The sequence below is a fragment of the Fusarium flagelliforme genome (genome assembly GCF_020744385.1).
Source record: "Fusarium flagelliforme strain FIESC 12 MPI-CAGE-AA-0113 chromosome Unknown B0J16scaffold_4, whole genome shotgun sequence".
In the NCBI taxonomy this organism is placed as follows: Eukaryota; Fungi; Ascomycota; class Sordariomycetes; order Hypocreales; family Nectriaceae; genus Fusarium; species Fusarium flagelliforme.
Window position 1 is genome coordinate 3,572,230 of NW_025763506.1, and position 18,370 is coordinate 3,590,599.

Genomic DNA, 18,370 nt, shown 5'->3' on the forward strand with positions numbered 1-18,370 from the left:
GATCCGTACAAGTGTGATGAGCCTCGGACTTACAATATGCATCCGTTAGTCCATAATATAGGTAGTCTAGGTAGTCAGCCATCACCGTAAAATAGCCCTCATTACAACCTTCAACACTCTGCCTACAATTGTCGTGGTCAGTTGCGCGTCCTGGCTATGTTTGGTGACGTCCTTGCGTGGCGTGGCGCTACGATTGGGCATCATCGTACAAAACCTAAGCACTTCATATCAAGTGGGCATTGCAAGGGTCTCTGGTTTAAGATATGAGTAATATTCAACAGCATAAATGACTTTGGCCCTTCTCAAAGAGAGAGATGCCTCCTACTAGCTACTTTGCCTCGACCCATACTAATTTATACAAGTCCATGTACGCCATTCCTTCCATACCTAGCAATCTACTGTATCCATTAGGCAACCAATGCGCCATCCTGCCGGCAACTCCATCGTCTTTGAAAACGAAACGCAGAATTCTAACCAAGTTATGGATTCATGTCCATCGTCCGTCGTTAAACAACACTGTATATGTAGCGTATCCAAAATATATGCATAGATGGTATGTCGTTCTTACCAACCCCGTCTTGAAGCGCTGCGGCTTTCATATCCTCCCCTATCTGGCCCAATATTTGGCCCTCCAGATGCGCCACTGCGCGCCTCTTCGATGCTTCGTCGGCCTTGTGGATCCATTTCTGAAAGATCGAAAACCAAGGGCTCCTCGTTAACCGAATCATCATCACCGCGAACCTGTCTGTTGAGAGATCCAGTAAAGCTACCACGAGATGACTGTGGTGGGGTTTGTCTATGTGAAGCCATGCCCATATATCGGCGTCGGCCGAATGGTGAGCTAGAAGTCGCTGCTGGAATCAGACCTTCAGGTGGGTTCTCTTCCGAAAGCCCTTGCTGCAAAATGTCTGGTGTCTCAGCACTCCCAGTGTTGGCAGCTGGTTGAAGTCCGTCCGATTCTCTTTGTGTAGATTCCTCTTCAAGTTGCATTTGTCTCCCCAGTAGAATGCTCAACGTAGGCGGCTCTCTATCGTCAGCACCCAGGCTGATACTTCGGTGTGCAAAAGCCGAATCTGTTTCATCGTCATCAACCATTGAACGGTTTTGAAGTGCAACCGAGCTCGCTCGTCGTTGGTAAGTCGCAAGCCGGGGCGAAAGAGGAATGTCAATGGCTGTTGTTCCGTCCTGCGTAATTGTGTTTTCTCTAATAGTTCCCGGCTGAGTACTGTCAGAGGTTCGTCCTTGACGTGAAGTAATCCGTCCTTGGCCAGTATAATCGATAATTGAGTTTTCGCTCAATCTGGATGGGATAGCTGGCGTATGAGGTGTGTGTGGTGAAAGCGGCTTTCCAGGCGATGATGAAGCGGACACAGATGCTGGAGCAGTCATTCCAGGTACGCTTGTCAGTTGCCTACTGGATGAGCTCGATGATCTCTGCATCTGCACGGACGATGTCATCGACTCAGTAAGTGCGTTGTTTGAATCCTTCATCATGTGGAAGCGAGAGAGTTGCGCCACCGTCTTGTTCGTCGCCGATTCACCCTTTTTTGACGGCTTAAAACTCTGCAAGGTCTTCTTGCTGTCCAGAGCTTTAATAAAGTCCTCGAGTTGTTCATTGTCGTCACGGAGAGAATCTGAGCTAGTACCCGCAACCTCAGCAAGTAAACCTGATCCTGGCTGAGCCACTGATGAAGCCAGACTCTGCCTTCCGCTACTGCTCTGCTCATCGTCTCCAGCTCTGCTAGCGCCTCCAAATGAGAGGCGACCGCGGCGGTGGGTGAAACTGCTGCTATATCGACTAGTCGACGCGGGCCGTGGAGAGCCTGCAACTGCAGTATCTCCCGACGTTGCAGGTGGGCCACCTCGCAAGGAAGCTGGCATGCCAGCAGTGAGTGATGTACGGTTACCTGGCTGCCTGAGTGAAGGGATGCCTGACCGTGTCAACGATTGAGGGGAGGCTGGTTCAGCGTCGAGTTGTCTAGGGACAGGCGACCCCGAAAGGGACCCCGCCTTAAAAGGCTGAAAAGATACCGAGGGCCTTCTACCTGAGCCTTCAAAGGTTGGCAAAGGTGGTCGTGTTGTACTTTGGCGGACTGGTAGGGAGCTCGGGCCATCTACATCGTGTTGTGCTGGGACAGATCCTGGGGGTGAGCTTGTGTCAGAGCCTGGTGGTCGCACTGATCGCAAAGCCGAGATCGGGCTGGTCCCCACGGGGACATTTCCGTGAAACGTTGATAGGCTCCCATAAGCTTGTTGAACATCGCTGAGGTTTGGCCGGGAGCGATGATCGCGTAACGAGCCTATCTCAGCCGCAGGTGCTCTTGATGCATCATGCTGCTGAGGAAGAGAGGGCCTGAAGAAGTTCTCGTCCACACCCATGAACCGAGAGCTCAGCAGAGCCTCAGAATCATCTACACGAAAGTTGCAATCATTGCGATACGTGACAACTGTACTCAATCGTCCAACGGGCACCTCCAGATCGCCAAACACATACTCTGTCACCGGATCTGGCCTGCCGTCAATAGGAAGACGCAGCTGATCATAACGGGAGCGTTCCGGATGAGACAGACGTATCCGACAACGGGGAACCAGAGCTTGATGTGAGTTTTTCGCAGCTCCCTGGCTGGCAAACTTCCATGCTGGAAGCAATCGGGTGGTGATGAATAGCGATCGGAAGAAAACAATAGCCTTCTTATAGACAGTCGGTAAAATCGGGCCAAAGTCGGTGGACGTCATGCCTGAGTGCTTCAACTCAACTTGCCACCGCTCGATGACGACTTCGTTGTTTCTTCGTGATGCGCCAGATGAGCTGTCGGTAGAAGATCCGGACGAGTTCAACTGCTCCATTACATCCCATCTCTTGCCATTCTCATCAACAATGACAAGGCTTTGACTATCCTTCAATCGAGAAGCGTCCAGATAGACCTCTATAACCATTGGAGGAGGGTGGTTATCAAGGCTACCGCAATTCTTCCAGATCTTTAGTTCATCTCTAAAGTCGTCAATCTCATCGGTCTCTATTTGGAACTATTCGCGAATTAGCTGGTGGAGGATCTATACAGATAGGTAGTAAACCTACCCATTTATTTGGCTTCCTTGCGCCATTAGCACCGCGCGCAGGTCTGGATTTGATACGTGAGTCGAGAACAAGCACAGCTGCCTTTGCGTAAAAGTTCTATGCGGAGATGGTATCAGCATCAGGTGGCTAACTCAGTACAGGATGTCATCCTATCCCTACCTGTATTATTTGATCAAGCTTCCTCACAGAGTCAGCAGGAGGTGCCGGTGTCGGCGGACTCTCGAGATAAGGTGAATTCGGGACATCTCTACCGGCGATGTTGGAGCCGGCGCGAGGGCGAGAGCCCAGGACAGCCTCCCGGGTGCTATTAGATCGAGACGGCAAGTTCGGCTGGGGCGTTGCGCCTGGGGATGACACCCGGGCTGGGCCACGGGGTTGCTGATGCATAGTATATCGTGTTCGTGTACGCAAAGGAAGGAGGTAATGGTTGTCTGCTATCGGATTGATCACGAACGTATGGGAATCTTGATCGGCCAGGAGACCTGCTCATCCATGGTTCATATCGCTGCAGATAGATCGATCGAGAGAAGGGAGACTCGGCTTGGTATTCGGCGGTCTTGTCCTCCGGGATTGGAATTAGGAACGGAATCGGGAGAAGAGGCGGAGGAAGGTCGTATGTAGATGCAAGTGTGAAGTGTAAAAAGAGACAGAGGGACCGAAGGAAGCTTGGGCCGTTGGATATGGTCGCCGTCGGTGAGATTGGATGCAAATGCAATGCAGAAGAAAGCACAAACAAAAGCAAAAGCCAGGCAGGGTAGGACTGGACAGGCAGCTTCCAGGGTCGTTGTCGATAGATGTATGGATAATGGGCGAAGTGAGGTGTGAGAGAAGGGGATCTAACACTGTACTGGTCCCCGTAGGTACGTAGCACTAACAAGAGCAACTACCAGTAGAGTGCCGCGGCTGTCTGTGTATCGTATTTGTCGATTTATTTGTGCCCAGCAACAAATACTAAATAAACAACGGGTTACTGCAGCATGGGCCGTTGCAGAAATTACGAATGGGGAGGATAAAGTATGATTGTTTCGTTTGAACCGAGATAATAGAATACAACCTTAGACTACTACTACCTACAGCACAGAGACAGCCTGCCCGAGCTGGGCTAGAAGGTCACCACTCAGGACCTCGTGATGAGCGACTGGGGCTGTCGTCATCGGCTAGAGCCTCACGTCACAGGGCTCATAGGTATGGTACCTTATGTATGCGCCTGAGTCGAGTCAGAGACCAAATAAAGCCAAGGTAATCTTTGAAAGATTCAAGATTTACCGCAACTTGTCGATGTCCAAGATGGACAACTTTCATCGCTTGATTGTAGCCATGTCTTGTGACCATAAATCAATGAACTCAGTACAGTACGGATACGTATCGCAACCAAAAGATAACGATTCATATCAATGCACCTCCATGGACCTCAAACAGCGTTTTGGAGGGGGGCTCAAGCTCGGATCACCACCCAAACAGGGGTTTACTTTGAATCTCTCTGGGGCAGCTCCAGTGCTGTAACAGCGGTACGAGTAAGCGCCTCAAATCTCCATGCTGGCTCTTTCTTCGGCTGGATCTTTCAGGGTCTATTGGTCCCCACAAAGGTTCTCTTTCTCATCTGGGACTTTGTATTATCACGCAATCCAATGGAAAGAATATGTGCAATAGAAACTGCACCTCTAACGATACATTTAGGCAACTTCACTTCTGGTTGGTTCGTGATGGCTATCACATCTCAATGCCAGTCATCGACAGGTGTTGACTCATGACATCCATCCCTCTCTATTTTCCCCTCTTCCATTTTAGAGCATTTACATTCACCACGGACAACCCAAATAGAGGAAAAGATAAGCCGACTGGTTGAGATAAGCTGCGCTCACTTCACTTCACTTCACTTGACTGTCTGCCTGGCCACGCCCACAATGCAACTCACTCTTATCGTACAATCTCTATCTACAGTACTCTGTCTCCGATACGCGTTCTCTTTAGCCTCCTTTATTGAGTCTAGCCTTGTAGATCCGGAACGTTTTGCGTCCTTGATCCCCACAGATGCATCGCGTATTGTACAAGGATAGGAGTTACATGCCATAGCTTCTGTGTACGCATTCAGTAACCTTGAGAGCCACGGATGGCCAATTAGATATATGTCACCTTGATGGGGGCATAGTGGCATATTCCAAGCCATGAATACATGGTGGGACTGACTGGGATTGCATGATGGTACAAGAACTAACATACCTGCATACCTACTGGAATAGTGACTTGTAAACAATCGCAAAAAGATCTGTACGTTGCAGAAAATTGGTCTATTAGACAGCTCGAAACTGCTTTCAACTATTCTTCTATTGCATCCGGAGATTGTCATATATACGTTTGCCTTGTTAACGTACTAACCAAGGCCAGGTCAATAAATACACTGAAGCAGACCCGCCGACTAGGCACCACTTGGTGTTCCAATCCTATACCATGTCTCTTTGAGTCCTATGCTCCTCAAGGTCAACACCGCTATTGCCATGTCATGTTGCCTGGGACTTGTTACCACGTCCCTTCCCTCCCCTGCCTCGACTGCCTCCGACTCCACCTCGTCCTCCTCCAGCTCCAGATCCCCGGTTGCTAGTGCCTGGGCCTGCAGCACCGCCGCCTCTAGCTCCGCCAGCACTGCTCTGTTCGGTGTTTGCAACCGCTTCACCGGTGCTCTTAACCTTGCCACCACGTCCTCGTCGACTCTTCTTCGACCCCTTGCTGTCCTTTTCTCGACCATCTTTCTGCTTCCGTCGAGCCTCTTCTTCTTGCGTCCTGCGACTCTCTTGGTCCCACCATTCTTGGAACGCTTGCTCTTGCTGGATCTCTTGCAGTGACCGCTTCGCAACGGCTTCCTTGACGGCCTCTTGCTCGCGCTTCTGCTGACCAATGATATCAGCCATACTGAACCCGAGCGATGGCTCCGCCTTGGGTGCCGGTGTAATGTACGACTTTGAGTGTGGTACCAAGGGCTTTCTGGGCTGCTCTGTTGACGGGCCTGCAACAACTGCGGGGGAGCTGTTGGTTCGACCTTGACCCGGAAACCTTGTGTCGGGCGACGCAGTGCGTCGTGTTGCCGATTTAGGTTTCGTTTCTGAAGCGACAAGAGGTTTTGCGTTGGCAGATACCCCTTTAGGCATATTTGATTCAGCAGACATAGCCTCCTTGAGAGATGTCTTGGGCCCGGGGCTTGCTGATTTCCAAGGAGCTGGTCTCCCCTCTTCTGGGTTTGTTTCCCAGGGCACATGGTTTGCCGACTCGTCCTTGGCTGCGGCTTCTGCTGCCGCCAATGCTTGAAGCTGCCTCTTTCGTTCCTTTTGAGAAATTCTGGTCTGCGGTTTGTTTGCGGCTGCATCTTGAGTCCTTTGAGCATGTAGTCCTGCTGTTAAAGCGGATGTGGAAGACGCTTCGGACATGATATCTTTCAAGTCCAGTTTGGAAGTTGCTAACTTGGAAGATGGCCAAGGAACCCCAGATATTGAAGAAGTGCCTCTTGGCGTCTTCAAGCTACCCAGGTTAGATGGCTGAGATTCTGGAGATAAAGAGAATGCCAACGGAGCTGGACTGTGTGCAGAGCTTGCAATCTCCTTGCCCTTCGACTCCCGCCATGCTCTAGGAAGCCGGGGCATGTCGTCTGTGTCAGGAGGTGAACGAAGATTTGCAACTTCATTCGAAGGTGACTGTGGCTTGGCAGACAGAGATCCATACTCATCTTCCATGTCAAAGATCATGTCTGCCTGTGATTGTTTCGGTCGTAAAGTAGGACTAAAAGGCTCATTGCGGCCACCTCTAGACTTCCGCCGAATTGTATCTGGGGTCTGTAAGGGGCTACCTTCATCCATGCTGCCAATTCGCGTCTTAAACGAGGATGCCAACTTCTTCTCCTCATCCCTCTGGGTTGTTCTGTAAGCCATCTCCTTTACTCTGATCTGGCGCTCCTCGTCAATATCAGCAGCTAACTCAGGATTGCCTTCATGTAGCAGGAGTTCTGCTCTCCCACTTCGTACAAAAGGAAATCGTGCAAGTTGATTATCTCGAACTACATCGTCGAGCTCAAGCAGTAGATCCTCGTCCAAGTCATCAAGAAGATGGTTTTCAAGCATTGACTCCAGCTGGAGGCAAATATATTCAAGCCCGGTATCCTTGAACTCTGTGATTGAACATGGACTGATCTCATTAAGCAAGTTCGCAATATTTCTTGTCGTCACAAACTTGCCTATCAGAGCTTGGCAGACTTGTGATAATCTGTCAAGCATCAACTCGTTTGCAACGCTCATTACGTCAAGCACGAGCTCTGATAGCTCATCCAAGTTAGACACCGTGACATTGTCGAAGAGCTCTGGGCCAACATCGGCATATATGAAGGACAGGACATAGTGAAATGTTTCGGGATCGACGTGGTTGAGGTCGACTTTAATTCTCTCCGTAGCATCCATGCCATCACGGCGTCCGGCAAGCCACTGGCCTTGAGATCGGCCATTGAACATGCCCTCAAAGAAGGGGCACCGCTGACACAGCAACTGACTATGAGCCATGACGTCCTCTCCATCAAGCTCGATAATGATATCGCCATCATCAAAGAACGAGGGATCGGCAATTGCCAGTTTAAAGTCACTATGAAGTGATTCTTCAACACCTCTTTGTAAGCGAACTGCCGTTTCTAGTGTTGGTAGACCGAGATGAGTTGCGACTTTCATCAACTCTGTCCGAACATGTCGGAAACGGGGTGCAAGTAGAGGAGCCTCGCGCGTGTACTTCCATACAGGTACAAAGGTGTCCTGATATGTATGAACTACGACATTAAGAACAGTGTAAATGTCAACCTCGAAGAGTGTCAACAAAGGCTTATCCCCAACGAGCTCAATGCTGAAAGAGTCTGTACTGAACGTTGATCCTTGATTGCGCAGATCCGACAGCCCACGCCGTAGAACCGGGCTCCTTCCAGCAAGCACCCAGCTATGAACCGGGATCTTGATATCGGGCAGAGATGAGGAACAGATTGCCATATTCAGGTCGTCGTACTGGAACAGATTCATGTCTAGCCAGCGCCGCAGGTCTGACTCAATGTCGCCTGACCGGAGAATTTCGTAGGCAACAGGGTCACGTCGTTCTCTGACTATGGCTGCTTCCCATACTTTCCGAGCGTTTTTGGTTTCGTTCTGATATTGTGAGGCTTCGAAGTCGTTGATACACAACAAGGAACCGATGTCGTCACGAAGTGATTTGTCGCCAATCACAATCTCCTGCGCCATGACCTTGCTGTCCTGTCTAATAGCTGCGAAAGCGCCAAAAATGGAACTGCGAACAGCCACACAGTTGCTGATGTACGGCACTCGTTGGAACTTGACGTCTTTGCGTTTTGCGCCGTTCGATCCGGCAAATCCAGTCATTTTACCTTTGGTGCGTTTGACTCGGTTCCATACAGCCCCCGACTCTGTACAAATGATGACTGAGCCATGTTCACCGACTCCAACAGAGGTAACGCCGTCCTTGCGAGAGTCCCAGATACATTGTGGCTGTGTTAGAGCATTCTTAATCTTGACAGGGTTGGTGGTAGAAGCCACAGATTGGCTCGAGTCTCCCTTGTCGTTGAGATGCAGTGTAAAAAGGTCTCCGCGAGCAGTAACTGCCGCTATTGTTTCACCACCTGCGGTGATAAAATCTATCTCTCTTCGGCCTCCGGATTCGTAGCGTGTCATGGTGATATTGTTCGAAAAGACGTCTGGGAATGGAAACTTGACTAGATTGTAACCATAGTGGCTAAAGACCCAGACGGTATGGTTAGACAGGAGACAAATCGTAGCCTTGTCGATAGCCGATACCATCTCAATTGGGGCAGCCAGAAGTGAAGCAGCGACTTTTCGAGGGGTATGCTGGATATCAAGGGATCTTGAATCGGCGTCCATCAGAGCGAGCTGCCCTACGTTCCGACCCCAGGTAAATAGTGAGGATCCCGTGTGCGCTACTGAATGATTTGCAGACGCAGCGACCCCCAAAACAATCTCTTTCTTGAGGGATCCAAAGACCTGACGTGGGGTAAGGCTCATAGGCTCTTCGTCTGCCTTCAATGGCGCTGGTAGAGTGTACCCAAGTTGCGAGGCGGAATTGAGGCCCCATGTCCAAAGTTCTCCGTTATCAACCACGGCCATTGTATGGTTCTGCCCCAGGGCCACTTGATGAACTTTCTTGTCCAAAAACGGGCCCTGAACAGGAACGAACTTGAACTGTGTGTTCTCGTCTCCTAATCCAAGCCGTCCTCCACGGCCAACGCCGCATATGTATAGATTTGAGACTGGATCGGTGGTCAAAATGGCGCTGTGGAATTTGGACATACACACGTCTTGAATGACGATTGGTTGGTTTCTGACCAGTGTAGGAATGTCATCAATCTTGAGTGAAGATGGTGCCTCCACATCTTGCTCTTCCAGATGCGAATGATATAGACGGTGCACGAGAAGGTCGGGCCTAGGTAGATGGATCCGGTCAGGATACTGGCGGTCATCTTCATCTCCAACCCCAAGAGAAACATTCTTGTTGCTGCCAAAAACAAAAAGCTCATCGCCGCCAATCGAACTTTTTAAGCCATGCGAAGTTTTAACCATGCTGCAATAATGATCAGTTATGTCGGTATCACTAGTTCTATAGACTCACTGATGCATGCCATCACCTCCGCTGTCAACGCTTTCGGCGTCGCTATCTGAGCTGTTGCCATCTTCCATGCTCTTCAAAGACCTTGCGGCAATGGTCGAGTTGTAAACATCGAAAGGACTGTTGCCCTCATGGTCCTTAGTCTTGATTAAAAGACCTACTTTGTTGACGGCATTCAAATTGTGACTGGTCAAGTCCACTCGTTCCTGTTCCAGTAACAATCGCGCAATCGAAACGTTTCCAGCATATAGAGACCGGTGGAGGGCATTCCAGCCACTCTCAGGATCCTGCGCATAGAGATCGATTGCAGGGTGTTCGACAAGGGCCCGGACGAATTCATGGGCATTCGGGTCGGTGGACGAGGCGGCACGGAGTAGGATAGTAAGTCCAGCATGGTCGCGACTGTTGACTTCATTCCGTCCTAAATGTGTATTGCTGTCCTTTGATTTGCCTGGCGTCTGCGGATGACCGGATGTACGTCGCTGCTTTACTGCTGGCCTTGGAGAAGTCCCAGGAATACCAGGGCTTCCTCCAAAAAAGTTACCTGACCCTCCTACCGCAGGACTCTTTGATACCGACTGAGCATTGTAGCTGGTTGGGGCCAGCAGACGCCGAAACCGGTCGACATCGTTTTCCCAGTAATATTTCCACAGTAGGTGACTCATGGGCAGGGGAAAAGAAGACTCTCCCGGGCGCGAAAGGCACCTCGCTGTGACTCTCGATGGGTCACGGCTTATTTAAAGGTGCGATTTGAAGCGCAGGAGAGCTTGAGATAGATTCAAGCTCCAGATGGCGCGAAGATTGATGCTGTTGGCGCAAGTCAAATTGCGACAATTGAAATCGGTATAAGTTGCCACCGAAGGTAGATTTGATCGGCGAGGGATAGACAGGGCAGAAAGGGGCACTGATCGGTTCTAGGCTTCGTTCGAGATAATGGGTCGTCGATTAAACGTCTTTGGATGTTGTGTAACGATGATATTTGAGTCGAAATGACAAAAATGGCCGAGTTTGTCGGGTTCAAAGGTTGAAGAGGCGATATCGTTAATGACTTGGAGATAGATTCGATTCGAGGTACGGGTTAGCGAGGGGCCAATTGTGCGCGTCAGCAAGTGCCCGCCTTAGAATCTTCCATGAACGTCGGGTGCGTGCCCCAAAAAACGTGCGGTGGCCCAAAACAGGTAGGACCTACCCCGCCATGCAACTGCATGCAATCATTAATAGTAGCTGCTACCTACAGATTGAGCCAATGACGGCTCTTTTCTCAACGGTGTGCAGCTCGAATCACTACAACATAATATGAGACTTCACCACATGGTCCTGATAGATGCATTTCATTTGTCGCTCTTGATATTCGTTACCGGCTGAAAACTTGGTGCATGCGTGTGGTAGGAGATGTGCTATGAAGTTTGATCTGAGGCAACAGAAGGAAGTCTTCGAAAGACATAAAATGCTCTTCAGCTGCAGAAATGAAGAGCAAATAACGTCCAGTGCTATGATCTTGATCAATGTTTTCTTTTTACACTCTCTCGGAAACTAAAGCGACATGGCAATGGCTTGAAAGTAGCTGGATCTTCTGATAAGTGAGCAGGATATTCCAGACAATCATGGGCCCCTGTCACTCACGTGGGAGCAATGGAGAGGACCAACGGATTGGTGTAGCTGTTGATGTTTGAGTAAATATGGCTCCGGAGGCCCGAGTTCATGATCTGCCAGTCGTTTCGAATCGGATCTCTTGCCGTGGTATTGAAAGGAAGGAAGTCAGAGACATCATTCAGCAGAGTTGGGGAACAAATATATATCTTGGCGTTGGCATCAGTTTGCGGGGATCAAGAATTGGAAAAGGAGCACATTGGCTCTGTATAATATGAGATTCCCTTCAGTCTTTCTAAATATTAAGAATAAGTTAGTGCCGTACTACGACTTTATGCTCCAGGCTTATGACTAGGCCGGTACTACAATAGCATGAGCCCTTAACTGTTACCTGTGGCCTCGGGGTTTTCTCGTCTTATCCATCACGGGCTAAAGTGCCCGATCCGCTCGGTCGACGGGGATGGAGACCGGTGCACGGTGATCAACATCGCGGGGAAGAGGGATCAAGGATGTTGATTATGTGCAGCTAGGTTAGTGCCCAATTATACAGCACTCGTCAAGATTACATGTTCAAGAGAGACTATATCTCAATATCTTTAAATATCTAATGAAGAATATAGTCTTTCCAGTCTCTGGAAAAGTCATCCATTGAACACCCAACCGGCAAGTTTCCGCGGTATTTTCGATACCAAGAACAGCAGCTCATAACAATTTGGGCGATGTGTACCTGGGTTCCATTTAGTCAAATATTTAGTCCGCCGTGTCTCCAAATTCCTTCCTTTATTGGAATTCGATTGCTGTGCTCTATAGTCATGTCCGCAATACGTTATTTCTTCAACAAGGCTTCCTCGGACAGTGTCCGTTTATCTTTTGTAATGGCTTGATTACCTGTTCTTGATGATCAAAGATCCCAGCTCCGTGGAACCGCAAGTGCGTTCTTGCGCTCTTATTTACAACAGAGCCTATCAGGTATAAGTAACTTGTAGTCAAGGACAAGGGGCCATTTGGCGGCTGTTTAGGAACCCACGGCTTGAAGGCTAATTATGGCCGAGTATGATTTGGCTGAGGGTAGATATCGGGCATTCGGGCTATGTCTATTTGGTGGTGGTCTCAAATTGTTTGGAGGTTAAAAGATTACACAAACACAAACACAAACGTTCTTTGTGTCTTCTGGAATATGATGTCGGGTACCTAGTAATAAGTGCAGCCAAGACATTATCGATCGTAACCAGTTGCCTAAAACAGTAACTTTGGCAGCGTCGGAGAAGAATCGGAGACTGAATTAAACAACCTACCATGGATCGGTTGCTTGCCGTCTCCGGACGAGGATAGGACAGGGCATGACCCCTCCCCCAGGTCTTGACTGTATCTAGGTACTCCACAGCTGATTGATCCATTCGGCTTCGTTGTAATTAACGCCGTTACTGAGAACACACAGCGGCTAGGGTCCACTACAAATTAGGTCCAGTAGGTCCAGTACCTTACGGAATCTTATCACCAAAGCTCAAACCCGATAAGACAAGACAAGACAAAACGAACCACCAAAACAAATTCCCTCCACTCTCCGGCCCGGTCTTCGCTCGGAGCTCGTCATCTTCCCTTCCGTTATTTCGAATTGACTTGACTTGACTTGACTTATCCTCTTGTCAACTTGCGACAAACTCTCCACTCAATCTCGACTTCTCGTTCTTGTTCTTTCTTTCTGCATCATCTCCTCGGTCGTCAATACAATCGTCAATATGTCTTCCGATCAGCCCCTCCCCTTCATCTACCAGTTCGCCGCAGGTACGCAATTCGTCCCCGTTCGCCCGTTCAACTATAAACATTTCCCCCGGAATCAATGGATGGCTAACGTTTGGTGATCAGGCGCCATTGCTGGTGTCTCAGAGGTAAGCTCCTCTGAGTTTCGCCCGTTTGAGAGCCAATGCTAATTTTATCTTGACTGTAGATTCTGGTGATGTAAGACCACTTCTGTCTGTCGCGTGCTCGAGACATTTAACTAACAGCATTGCAGGTACCCTCTTGACGTTGTCAAGACCCGAGTGTATGACTAGCCTTGTGTGCGCTTTTTGAAATAATATGCAATTGCTAACTAAACAACCAGCCAGCTGCAGACTGGCTCTGGTGCCAACGCTGAGTACAATGGCATGCTTGACTGCTTCCGCAAGATCATCAAGCAGGAGGGGTACGCTTTGCGCCCAACACGACATTGCGATCGCAGCTAACAACATGCGCCAGTTTCTCCCGACTCTACCGTGGTATCTCTGCCCCCATCCTCATGGAGGCTCCCAAGCGTGCTACCAAATTCGCCGCCAACGATGAATGGGGCAAGGTCTACCGCAAGATGTTTGGTATGGACAAGATGAACCAGCCCCTCTCTGTCCTGACTGGTGCTACCGCTGGTGCCACCGAATCTTTCGTCGTCGTTCCCTTCGAGCTCGTCAAGATTCGTCTTCAGGACAAGGCCTCCGCTGGAAAGTACAACGGCATGATCGACTGTGTCCTCAAGACAGTCAAGAACGAGGGTCCTCTCACTCTCTACCAGGGTCTTGAGAGTACCATGTGGCGCCACATCCTCTGGAACGCTGGTTACTTCGGCTGCATTTTCCAGGTCCGACAAATGCTCCCCAAGGCCGAGTCTAAGAAGTCTCAGATCACAAACGATCTCATTTCTGGTGCCGTTGGTGGTACTTTCGGAACCGTTCTCAACACGCCCCTCGACGTCGTCAAGAGTCGAATTCAAAACACCCCCAAGATCCCTGGTCAGATCCCCAAGTACAACTGGGCTTTCCCTGCTGTCGGAACTGTGCTCAAGGAGGAGGGTTTCAGTGCCCTGTACAAGGGTTTCTTGCCCAAGGTAAGTCGTCTGGTAGAGAAATGAGTGTGGCGTACTGACAATCATTCAGGTTCTTCGTCTCGGCCCTGGAGGTGGTATCCTCCTGGTCGTGTTCACAACTGTTATGGACACTTTCCGCAGCTGGCACTATCCCGTTACCAGCGCCCTTAAGAACTAGGCTTTGAGATGAGATCGAGGTTAAAGGAACAAGTAAAAAGATACCAAAAACGTATTGGATAGCACGAGAAGGCCTCCGGAGGGCATCTGGTTATGGAACGACATACTAGAAATGGATTGATATATACGCATCCTGTTCAAGCCCCATCATACGGTTCGGATGAGCAAGAGCAGGTCATTTGCTTTGATGTAAGCTAAAGTATTGAATAGAGCTTGAGTCGAGTCATTTCACATTTCAAAATTCACGATGTACTTCATAGTTCTGTGCAATGTTTATCTGAATGAAAAGCAGAGCTACCACTGACATGCTTTTCAGAAATTAGCGGGTCATTCTCATACAATAACACGGCCGGCTTCATCGAGTTACCAGATGCCAAACCCGGGTGTGGAGTTTTGACGTATATCATCTTGTATGTGAGCGTCCCTTTATAGTCCACTCTGTATAGTGGTAGCCTATTTTCATCTCCACGCAGCCGCTGACTTACACGGAACTTCACAACTTGGCTTCCTTTTGGCTCCACCCCTTATCATCTAAACCTCATCACCACTTTCATGCCTCTCTTCTCTAAGCTTCTTCCCCTTAGTTCATTCTTGCCTCTTGATTCTCTTGACAGTGAATCATCATCCCTTTCAATACGTCTATAAAAGGCTCCCCTCTTCTCTCTTCTCGTTCCTCTTTCATCTCTTCCCTAACACAACATACCTCTTGGGCCTTTGAGATCTTCTCTTCTACCCTCAGACTTTCCCCCTTGGTTCCCTTCCACCTATTTCTTGACTCTCTTGATTCCTTTGACATTGAACCATCATCCCTTGCACTGCGTCTATAAAAGAGCCTGTCCCGTCTTCCATCTTCTTTCTTTCATTCCTTTATTCAACTTCTCATATTTTTAAGCTCTTCACTCAAGCTTCCCATTTCCTACAACAGAGCTTTCAAAGATGTCGGACGGGAGTCAGTCCGACTCGGAAGCCGAGATAGTCGATCTCACTTCCGAGGACGATCTTCCAGAGGCAATTCAAGACGATGGAACACCTGCCCCCATCGAGATCGTTATGATGGTCGATGGGCACGGCGAAGCGGTTAATCATACCGTTGAAGGGCCCGATTCGATTGACTCCATGGACAGTAGGGAATCCGATGTGAGCGACGATGAGATCGAAGATAATGATCCTGTCGATGACGATCTGAATGACAGCGATACAGGCGACGCAGGTGGTGATTCCGACGACGATGGCGATGACGAAAATGACGGTTTCGAAGACGACGAGCCAGATGATGATTCCTGGTCAGACGCTGGAACAGAGACCGACACCGACGACGACCCAATCAATAACGATGATGTGGAAGGAGACGTCATGCATGGTCACAAGAATGAAAACGCAACTATTGCGCAGTGCCTCGAGGAAGAAGGCATCCGCGTTCCAGAGTGGAACAGTAACTGCACCGAAACATGCCAACCCGGATGGAATAGCCTGGAAAGAGGATTTCAGTCATACCGAAACAGGTTTCTACAAAAGCGAAACGAATTGGCAACATGCAAAGCCAGGAACAGGTACAGATTAACTCAGAAGAACCGGTTCATCAGACCATTCAAGGAGGCAGTCAGAGAGTTTTACAGGGCGACTCGAGCAAACATCGACATGAATCGAGCTCTTCACGCAGAGAACGCTGCTCTTCGCCGGCTCGTCCGGGAAGAGGATCTCGAAAATTTCCCTGAACCCGTCGATTTGCCTCTCAATGATATGTGGGCGGCTTTGCCTCACGCGTTGCGAAGAGAGCTGCCTCCAAGATACAAAAAACGTGTAAGGTGGTTACGGGAGTCACAACAGCCAGGGGCAAGACCTCGAAAGACCGAGAGAGTAAGTATTCATCATGATTTTCTTTCTTGATAACGTTCAATTGACTTACATGCTGTAGGAGTGGCCACAGAAATATCGGGTATGGCTTCAGCATCAATACCAACCTGGTATCAGTAATTGGGGAGACATTTACAAACTTTCATGCATGGAAGAAAACATGTCATGGGCTTTCAGCCAGACCCAGAGACCTAAGACGCACCCTGACCTCAGACTCCGTCCTCCGACCGATGCAGAAGAAGAGAGAGGAATTTTGGAACGAGCCTGCACACCAAAATTTGATTCTGAAGACTCAAGCTCGAACGACGAAGGAGAAACCCAGTCATTCCGCTTCCAAGCCCTTTCACGAAAGGTCCAGCTCAAGATCCTTTGCTACGCTCTTGTCTTCCATGGCGATGCAGTTCACGCCATCTCCCGGCTAGATCCTTACTACGAGCTAGACTCGCTTCATCGAAACTGCAATGGCCGAACAGCGCTTCTTCATCGCTTTCATATCGGGAAAGAGCCTGTGTCTCTAACATTTGGCGCTGTTCATCCACAGTGGCTTCTCGCTCCTCTCTTGGTATGCAAAGACTGGAACCTTATCGGTTCTCACTTGTTCTATGGAGCCAATACCTTTGCCTTCTCTTCCATTGGCGAATAGGGTCGCTTTGCGAAGAAGATTGGGTGCAAACTTCAGATCCTACAACATGTCGAGTTGCTATGGATGGGTTCCCAAAACCTGACTTGGGAGGTAGATGGTCGAGGAAAATACACGTCTCGTCGAACACATGACTTGGCCGGTCTTCCCGAGGCCCGTCGCCTCAAGACGATCTCTGTTCATATCCCTGAATCTTCGCGGGCGTGCATGCGACGTAAGCATGAGCCGCGAGACATGATCCAATATCTGGGACGAAAGACGAAAGAGCAGCCGAACTACCGGCTATTCCGCGCATTGCGCACTGTACAGGGGCTAGACTACCTGTACTGCCTTCGTGGTCTCCAAGGGGTAACTTTCTGGGACTACGACAAGTGGTGTGCGACTGAGGAGAAGGTGCCGGTTCGCGACTGGACCTTCATTCAGGATGTGAACAATGCTGTGCGTCGAGACAAACTGCCCAGGGATGAGTTTTTGTCGAGAATTCGATACCTGGCGCCCATTATGGAGGGTTGTCGTCCCACCGTAGCACTTGCTGCGAGACTGGAAAGGTTCATCAATCCACCCTCAACAGGACTCTTATCACCACCACCTGATCTGTTCCCACAGCTGCAAACTGCTGTCCATGATGCTGAAGATGGAAGTGGAGATGAAGCTACTGACGATGAAGACTCCGACACAAGCTCTGAACACGATTCTGATGGCTCTGACTCTGATTCTAATGACGATCTTGATGACGATCTTGATGATGACCCTGATTCTTCTCATCCTGGTCCTAACATGGGCCTTGATACTGATTCCGATGCTGGTGGTAGCAATATGGATCCCATTGATCTAACCAGCGATAATGAGGATGAAGATGAAGATATGAAAGACGATGAGGATATGATTGAAATACCTAACCCAGAAGCAGCCGAAAGATCTGCTATGCCGCCTCCAGAAGTTCCTATTCGCGAACCACCCTTGGATGGACAGGGAGGGGAGCCGTCATTATTCATACCTCCTACTCCAGAGGTGTCTCCTCAGCCGCCGTTTGAGTTCAAGAAGGAAACCCCGCCTGAAAGCACCCCTGAAAGAAGTCGTTCTGAGAGTAGTTCCCTATTCGTGAGCCCTCTTTCTGCCCAGCAGAGTCCTGATCCGAGAGAGGGAGGGATGGACTCTCCTATCGACATCACTCAGGATTTCGACCCGCAGGGACAAAAGAGGCCTCTATCCTCCGTGAATGACGACGATGACGAGATTTCCTGCACAGGAAGCTCTCCCAAAAGGGCTCGAACTGATGATGGGAACAGTGATGGTACTGGAACCGTTCCCAGGGGGCCCACTGTACCTTTTTTGATCGAGGACGATGATGAATGATTGAAGGATGGAACATTGGAGTGAATGGGGAATATTTTGGGATGATATGCCGGCGAAATGCTCAGGACTTGATGATATTGCTATGGAGTTAGTTTACGGTTCGGATGAGACATCTTGAAGGAAACGTGCGCGATATATTCAGATTGACAAAGCGCCTACACTGAGGTAGATACCAGGCAGATACCAG

At 49.5% G+C, this 18,370-nt stretch overlaps 4 protein-coding genes across 4 annotated transcripts; 2 read left to right on the top strand and 2 right to left on the bottom strand.

The window, feature by feature from the left end:
* Positions 1–417: 417 nt before the first annotated feature.
* Positions 418–3,690, bottom strand: B0J16DRAFT_140282 (autophagy-related protein 13-domain-containing protein). Its single transcript, XM_046121886.1, has 3 exons — positions 3,239–3,690; positions 3,080–3,175; positions 418–3,027 (listed from the first exon to the last, which is right to left on the bottom strand). The coding sequence occupies exons 1-3, from the start codon at positions 3,464–3,466 to the stop codon at positions 565–567; spliced, it is 2,787 nt and encodes a 928-aa protein (XP_045983379.1). The 5' UTR covers positions 3,467–3,690; the 3' UTR covers positions 418–564.
* Positions 3,691–5,363: 1,673 nt separating this feature from the next.
* Positions 5,364–10,876, bottom strand: B0J16DRAFT_342520 (uncharacterized protein). The gene is made up of 2 exons (XM_046127911.1): positions 9,734–10,876; positions 5,364–9,685 (listed from the first exon to the last, which is right to left on the bottom strand). The coding sequence occupies exons 1-2, from the start codon at positions 10,393–10,395 to the stop codon at positions 5,578–5,580; spliced, it is 4,770 nt and encodes a 1,589-aa protein (XP_045983380.1). The 5' UTR covers positions 10,396–10,876; the 3' UTR covers positions 5,364–5,577.
* Positions 10,877–12,766: 1,890 nt separating this feature from the next.
* B0J16DRAFT_342528 (mitochondrial carrier domain-containing protein) lies at positions 12,767–14,632 on the top strand. Its single transcript, XM_046127912.1, has 7 exons — positions 12,767–13,105; positions 13,187–13,209; positions 13,269–13,279; positions 13,335–13,364; positions 13,425–13,505; positions 13,559–14,177; positions 14,227–14,632. The coding sequence occupies exons 1-7, from the start codon at positions 13,060–13,062 to the stop codon at positions 14,332–14,334; spliced, it is 918 nt and encodes a 305-aa protein (XP_045983381.1). The 5' UTR covers positions 12,767–13,059; the 3' UTR covers positions 14,335–14,632.
* Positions 14,633–15,269: 637 nt separating this feature from the next.
* On the top strand, positions 15,270–18,183 carry B0J16DRAFT_320518 (uncharacterized protein; the record flags this gene model as incomplete). The annotated part of the gene is made up of 3 exons (XM_046125575.1): positions 15,270–16,190; positions 16,249–16,749; positions 16,831–18,183. 3 exons carry the CDS (start codon positions 15,270–15,272, stop codon positions 18,181–18,183), a joined length of 2,775 nt encoding a protein of 924 aa, XP_045983382.1.
* Positions 18,184–18,370: the final 187 nt, after the last annotated feature.

Excerpts from the sequence above, each read along its gene's own strand:
- B0J16DRAFT_342528 (XM_046127912.1), top strand. The coding sequence starts at position 13,060 with ATGTCTTCCGATCAGCCCCTCCCCTTCATCTACCAGTTCGCCGCAG. Across the intron at positions 13,365-13,424 it reads GACGTTGTCAAGACCCGAGT|CCAGCTGCAGACTGGCTCTG; the intron begins GTATGACTAGCC and ends CTAAACAACCAG. Across the intron at positions 14,178-14,226 it reads ACAAGGGTTTCTTGCCCAAG|GTTCTTCGTCTCGGCCCTGG; the intron begins GTAAGTCGTCTG and ends ACAATCATTCAG.
- B0J16DRAFT_342520 (XM_046127911.1), bottom strand. The coding sequence starts at position 10,395 with ATGAGTCACCTACTGTGGAAATATTACTGGGAAAACGATGTCGACCGG. Across the intron at positions 9,686-9,733 it reads GGAGGTGATGGCATGCATCA|CATGGTTAAAACTTCGCATG; the intron begins GTGAGTCTATAG and ends TCATTATTGCAG.
- B0J16DRAFT_140282 (XM_046121886.1), bottom strand. The coding sequence starts at position 3,466 with ATGCATCAGCAACCCCGTGGCCCAGCCCGGGTGTCATCCCCAGGCGCA. Across the intron at positions 3,176-3,238 it reads AGCTTGATCAAATAATACAG|AACTTTTACGCAAAGGCAGC; the intron begins GTAGGGATAGGA and ends ATCTCCGCATAG. Across the intron at positions 3,028-3,079 it reads CAAGGAAGCCAAATAAATGG|TTCCAAATAGAGACCGATGA; the intron begins GTAGGTTTACTA and ends ATTCGCGAATAG.